General features: G+C 31.7%; 1 protein-coding gene across 1 annotated transcript; it reads right to left on the reverse strand.

The window, feature by feature from the left end:
• Positions 1 to 1,938: 1,938 nt before the first annotated feature.
• LOC126712965 (uncharacterized) lies at positions 1,939 to 4,002 on the reverse strand. The gene is made up of 4 exons (XM_050412521.1): positions 3,834 to 4,002; positions 2,923 to 3,330; positions 2,473 to 2,583; positions 1,939 to 2,297 (listed from the first exon to the last, which is right to left on the reverse strand). Exons 2-3 carry the CDS (start codon positions 3,318 to 3,320, stop codon positions 2,487 to 2,489), a joined length of 495 nt encoding a protein of 164 aa, XP_050268478.1. The 5' UTR covers positions 3,321 to 3,330; positions 3,834 to 4,002; the 3' UTR covers positions 1,939 to 2,297; positions 2,473 to 2,486.
• Between the last annotated feature and the right edge of the window lie 3,506 nt (positions 4,003 to 7,508).

A 7,508-nucleotide genomic window follows, 5' to 3' on the forward strand; every position in this document is an offset into this window, starting at 1 on the left:
TTTAGAGCTGTTTGTGACCGTTGATTTCTGCCTTTGGAGATTAGCTTCCTTTGTAAGCTAATTTATTATTTTATGGATTTTTGACCAACTTAGTGGCTTATTTAACATACTATCAAAATACTTTCCCATCCAAATTAATTGCACTCTCTCATTTAGAACAATAGCATTGTTCTTTTAGGCCCCGTTTGGTATACCTACTCAAACTCATATTTTCAGTTTTTAAACAACATTACACGTATTTTCACATATTTTTTCACCCACACGTATTTCCACACATATTTTTAAGCAACAAACACACATATTTTTAAGTGCATATACCAAACACCCCCTTATTTTCCTGAAATTTTTCTTCCTTTCCCACATATTTTCTCTTATGCAAATGGTACTCTATCTCATTGATTGGAAAGAAAGGTATTTGAAGGTTGTTCTTCAACCTTTGCGTGTTGAAGTGTGTCCAACACAAAGGTTGATGATATAGTCTAATCTTGGGTTGTTGTTGGCTTGAGAACTAGTCGCACTAAGTTTTACTTTGAGTGGTACGAATCAATCATTAAGAAAAATATTTTCGTGTGATTCTATAACACTGTGAGATTGTTCCTTAACTTTTCTTTCAATTTGTTATTGTTGATTAATATCTCAAATGCAAAATATAATGTTATAAAAAATGTAAATAAAATTGGGATGTTTTTATTATTGGAAAAATAAAGAAGGTTTTATTAAATAGATATATTTATCCATTTTTAGGAATATATGTTTTGAATATGATTTAGTTTAATGAGTTACATATAAAAAGAGTAATAAGGCAATAGTATTAATAATATTATTAATAATCTATTAGTTTTTTTATAGGACAATTATATTTTACTTTCTTAAACTATACCTCATTTTACACTTATCCCCCTAAATTATTTGAATGCACGCTTGCCCACCTAAACTATACCTACTTTTACATTTACCTCCTAAACTATACTCTCCTAAACTATGAAAATATGTACTTACTTTCTTAAACAATTACCCATGGAATGGGGGCATACAAAGTATTACACTAGAAATAGTTTAGGAAGGTAAGTGTGCATTTTTATAGTTTAATGTGGCAAGTGTTACACGGATAATTGTTTAGGGAAATTAAGTGTGCATTCAAATAGTTTAAAGGGATAAATGTAAAAGGAGTATAATTTAGAAATGTAAAGGGTAATTTTTCTCTTTTTTACAAAAACTTCTTTATTTTTGGGAAAAACCAATCTTTAGTGGGGACGAATTTAGAAACCAGAGGGGGGGCGGTCTTGCCATGCACGTGTGGTATTTTGTGGGAAGTGCAGTAGCGAGTAAAGTTTACGTTTTTTTACCAATGTGATTGTATTTATTTATAAATATTTAATATTCCTTTATTTTTCTCAATATATATATTGTGAACTAATTTTTGAACATAAACTTAATTATTAGGTGTTGTGACATTTATTTTATTATAATAGATTGACCAAAATTTTCACATAATGGTCTTCCTTCTACATATTAGAGAGTTTGTGGCATAAATTTAACGTTTTTTTTTTATGGCTTTTCTATCTGGATTCTTGGAACCCACATAAGTTTATTAAATTTAAATAGCCAGGTGTCTAGTATTATAAAAAAAAGAAAAAATGAAATTGCCAAGTATTGTGACACTACAATATAATAATAGCTCATCCTTTCCTAATTAATGAAATTTTGTTCATGGCCTTAGTATCCCTCCAGGGGCGCCAAAGTACTCAAAGATAGTTGAATCCAATAGGAATTAATTCTCTTGCATTGGTTTAACCAAAAGATACCAATGTGGTCCATGAACAGCCCTTTAATTACTTTGCAGATAAGGGCAATATTGCTTATTTTTTTTTCCAGTTATAAGTCAAACATTCCATGGACCAGTCCCAGTAAAAGAGAGAGAGAGAGAGAGAGAGCATCTCTTGAAATATATTCGTAATAAAGTACTGTAATTAGCTAAATAAAGGAGAGCACCCTGCATCAAATAACATTGAGGCAAGAAACTCTCGCAAACACAACGGACAATTGACATTAGATCGATACACCAGAGGTCCAGAACTCCATGCCTATTCTAAATATAAAAGGGAGCTCACCAAATGCTAAGTGATTCAGATCTTCAACCATGACTCATCATCTAAAGGTCCCTAGAAGTAGAAGAAGATAAATACTAGAAACAAAAAGAAGAAAAAAGAGAACAAAAAATAGAGGTAGAGGCCAAAATGAGTAACTTGGATATCATAGGGACGATCTTGCTTGATTCTCTCTTTGGACATCAGTACCTGTAAATTGAAGTCATTAATAAAATTAGTTAGTACAAAAAATGAATATCTATATTTGTGCACGAGTGTAGGGAGAATAAGCCACGTCTAAAATATATTATTCTAGCATGAACGAAAACACTACATATATGGCAGAAAATGTGTGTGTATTGGGAGCTAGAAGCCAAATCCTTACCCAAAATGGAAAATCTAGGATGAATATGGAGACTTGCCACCTGAGTCCCTCGGGGCATTGCATCGGAAACATTCCATCCTGCTAGCAAAATTGTGCTCGTTGCATCCAGACCTGTAATTTGTTTCAGAAATATAAAGTCATAAACTAATTAAGAAACTGTTCAAGATATCATAAATATTAATCTAATAATGAGTAAATTAATGGTCTTTGGATCAATCCATAAATAGAAGGTGGTGGGTGATATCAAAAGTTCAAATCCCTTAGATATATGAACATTTGTTTTTTGGACTAGCTGAAAAAAGTCATTTTATTTATCCATGCAGATAAATTCCTAGTTTAATATTATTTATTATGTTGATTTACACATGTATTAGCCTAAAAATAAATATGGTGTGCTAGTAAGTATGGCTTATATATGATGTATGGATAGAATGTGCAAAATGAATTCACCTAGTGCAAATCCAGTCGCCAGATTTCCAGCCAGAGCGACTGGAGCTGCCACTGCCACTGCCACTGCCAAAGCCAAAGCCTCTTATTCTACTCATGTTGTCACCTTCATATCCACCGCCAGAAGATTCATCCTTGGAGGCACCACACTTGAAGCAGTTTGACCGGCTAGCAAAGTTGTGGGCCCCACAGGTTGCAGCGGCGCAGTACCAGTCACCGGGCCGGACGTCCGGCCCAGTACTGAACCCAAAAGATGAGCCAGAGCCACCACCTCTCCCTCCAAAACTTCCATAGTCACCTCTCTCACCTGGTCTTGGCTCCCCACACCTCTGGCATGAGTCCCTCCTTTGAAAGTTGAGATGGTTGCATGACCTGCAATTCCAATCTCCTGGCCTGTTCATTTTTCCTTCTCTAAATTCCACGCAGAGAGCACATCTTTAGCCCATTACATAACAAACAAACAAAAATACTAGCAAAATATAACAAATGAGAGGTATCATTTCATAATTTAAATTAAATATTACAAATTTTAATTGTATTTAATGATATGTAATTTAAAATTTTAAATGATGTGGCAATTTATATATCGTTAGATCTAGAAAATAAAATCTCAACCATGAATTTGACGATCTATTTCATGTAAAACAGAAAGAATCTTGTTCTACGATGGAAGTGGCGGAAGTGTTTGTTATTTTTAAATAGTCATTGAACCATATAAATGAAAGTAATGATAAATCCATGTTCTATGAGAACTCAGACCAAGCAAAAGAAACAAGGAATTAAACTTAGGATTTGTCATGGACATTGAGCTTGAATTAGTAGAACCAATGAACATAAAACTATGAGAGCCAAAACTGAGTTGCAGCCTAGACAGGATGAAGGAAACACACATGCATGAATTTGTAAGGGCTCACCTTGAGAAAACGGTGTTAAAAGGAGATGGTTAAATTGCTTGAAGTTGAAGACGAAGAGATTTTGTGAAGTATTTGTGATTCTGGAGTGAGGGTTGGAGTGGGTTTATATACTTCCTTAAGACCTCGGGAACCGGGTAGATATTGAGGTAGCCAGTGGAGGGTTAGGTTGTTCTTTTTCATATTCTTCACTTTGCTTCCTTGAACAATGGAATCACAAAAACCTAAACTTAGGAAAAGAGATGAAAGAAAGCTTGAAATAGGATTCCAAAGACAAAATAAAAAAGAAATTATTAAAATTTTGTTAAAGCTCTAAGTATAGCCTCTTTTTTAGGGTTTGGAGGTGGCAAGTGCATGAACATGTACATGCCCATAAAACTCATGTTGAAGTTCCATTACTGACCTACTTTGTATAATTGTATATATATATATATATATATATGCACATTTTAAAGAAAATTATTAATAAACCTTTATATGGTTTTATTGGAACCTACCATTTGATCTTTCCATTTCAACAACCCACAATTCCATTGTTAACAAAATAGTTATATAGATTATAGACGGCCTGGCCTTAATGAAAACATAACTCAAATAGAAAGACATAAATACCCCTTAATGACAATGGTGTCTTCAAGAATTTTCTTGAAGAGAGTCATTAAAGGAATTTTAAATTCTACAAAATCTAATAAATATCAAACTTCATATATTGACAACAACAACAAAAAACACACAAATACCAAAAAAAAAAAAATTTACAATTTCCTTTTATAAGTTTTTATATTTTAAAAACGTTGCATATATATATATATATAATAGTCTCATAATTAATACTATAAGCTATATCTTTTTCAAATTTTAGTTTAATAAAATTTGTCATGAGCTTTTTCTTTTTGTTTGAAATGACCTAATATATTGTTAAGGAGACCAAAATTTTAATTTTGTTGGGTCTAAAAAAATTTAGGGTGGTTGCAAATTTTTTTTTAAAGGGTAGACAAATTATAAATTTTTTTAAATTTATATATACTTTATATTTTTTTTCCTCCCTGCTACGTGAATTTCACTCCCTCTTCTTTTTATTCTTCTGCTCTCATAATTTTCTTTTCCTAAACTCATACTCCTGCTCACTTTGTCAACTTCAAATTCATATAGTAGACAGTAGACACACTAGACAATATAAACATTAAACTTTTGTTGAAATTAATCCTCCCTTATCCATCATTGATGTGAAAAAGTAAAAAGACAATGGGTTCCATTAAAAAAAAAAAAATCTTAAATCTAACAAGAAAGTAAATAGAAATGGATTAAATTTGTGAAGTTATTTAGGCTATTAGTTTTTGTTTTTATTCTAAAGAGCATGAATCTTTTTATATTCATTTAAATATATATATATATATATATATTTTTTTTTTTTTGCTTCCAAGATTAGTTGTTATATTGGGTGTTGGTTAAATATATATATATATATATATATATATTTAGAGATAATTTCAACTTATGATGTCTACTCCTAATAAGTGTTCTTTATCATCAAATCAAGACACCAATTGATTTTTTGATGTAGACAAAGATCGAATCACAGATCTCTTTTTTGATGACAAGAGACTTTATAGTGTTGGTTATATATCTCATTGCGATAAAAAAACTCACGCAGCAATTAATTTTTTTTAAACAACAGCAAATTTAACATTAGGTTATTTGCGCCAATAATTATTTGTAGCGGTAGTGGAGCCACATTATCCTACCCCCTCCCATTTTGAATTTTTTTTATATTAATATCATATAGTTATTATATAATAAAAGTTGGGAGCCCAAAAAGCTTTTGTTGCACCAAGTGGCTCTCTCTTCTTTGCGACAAGTGACTACACTTTCCCATTAACTATTAAATTAGCTTTTCTTATTAATTGTTAGGATATATTTCATTTAATCAAATAATAAGATTTAAGAATAGTTTAATCTAGATAAAACTCTATTATATAATTTTCAAGAAAAATTTTAAATTCTACTCCAACAAAAATTTTAGTACCAAAAAATTTTAAATAATGGATAATAGATCTACAACTTAATTAGCTATAACACATATCCTTAAGGTGCATTATCTTATTGTTATAATCAATTTTTTCACCCTTTCATTGGTAAAATTTATCGTTATACATTTCTTTTTTGTTTTGTTTTTTTTTTTTTTTTTTTTTTTTTTTTTTGATACATACATTTCTTTTTTGTTATTATTGTCTTTGTTGTCACATTCTGTATTATAGTCAATTAATAAATGTCCAAGTCGATTATAAATTACATAAGAAATCACCTTTTTTATTTTATTTGATAAATCACCAACTTTGGTTCTAAATCATATGATATCACATACTAATATTATAAAAGTTGGGTCCTAAATGTCGTAGTTGCACTAAATGAATACCCTAACTCATAACTAATTGTCATGTGTATTGCAAATTTTACTATTTTGACATTATTAAAACTTAATATATTACTATTAACTTTTTATTGACAGATTTTTAATACAGGACTCTTTTGTTCTTTTCAATATTTTCTTTATCAAATTATCCTTATATCAGCTTTTGAGGATAAATATTGGATAGTTTTAATTTGTATTTTGATTCTTTTTTAGGATAAAATTAAACAGGATACATTAATACAAAATAAGTTTTTCCTTGTACTTATGATTCTATATTTAAAATAATTTTTTTATATAAATTATAATATATAATTAATTGTGGGGACTGGCCCAGAATAACGAGTTGGCTGGGCCTTGGGCACGTCCGAGGACGATCCTGTCCGAGAAGACGTCGCTGCCCATAATCCCTGCCCAAACCAACTGGGGCGAAGAAAACACGTCCGAGGAGTAATTCCTCCTCGGACATTCTAAAGTCCAGATCAATGATGCATCCCAGTTACTGTAACCCTCACTCCCAACGCATAAAAAGAAAGAAGGCTCAAAATATCCCAGCAAAGGCTGTCACCACCACATTAAATGCACCACAACTACTCTCCTGGCCGCATTAATGAAGAGAATACCCTTGAACAGTGTTACCTTGGTCACTGCAACTCACAAAGAACTGGTAAGGGCGTCTGATGGAACAGGTGCTCAAGTGGGGGTTTGGATGATCAACAAGTGTAGGGCCCAGATGATAAAAGAGGGCCTATATCATATGTAAGAGTCCCCCAGAAAGGGGGACGGAAAAAGGGGAGGAGAGAAGAGAGAAAAGCAAGAAGTCATTGTATGAAAGCATGTCCATGAATAAAATTTCCACTTTCACATCCGTTTTCTTGATCTACATTTCTACATTCACTAAGGACATGCAACGAACCGTCTGAGCCAACTGGAACCGAGTTCTTCAGCCCATACTCTACAAACTTCATTGTGAGGGACTTCTTGGGTCAGGGCCTGATCGTCCAGGACCGGGTTAACAAAAATCGTGTCCCTACATTAATATACTTAAAACATTATTATTTTTAATTTATGCATAATTTTTTTTTATCGAACCATGCAAAGCATGGGCATAGTACGTACTAGCATACATCTTTTAAAGATTTTACAGTTTATGTATCAAGAATTTGGGTTTACCCCAAAAAATTTTGGGCTAACTCAATAACTCTGAAAATAACTACCTTAATGGGCTGAACCTTCTTTAGTAAAGAAAGTTTTTTTTTTTTTTTTTT

This window comes from Quercus robur, chromosome 2 (assembly GCF_932294415.1).
Source record: "Quercus robur chromosome 2, dhQueRobu3.1, whole genome shotgun sequence".
NCBI lineage: Eukaryota > Viridiplantae > Streptophyta > Magnoliopsida > Fagales > Fagaceae > Quercus > Quercus robur.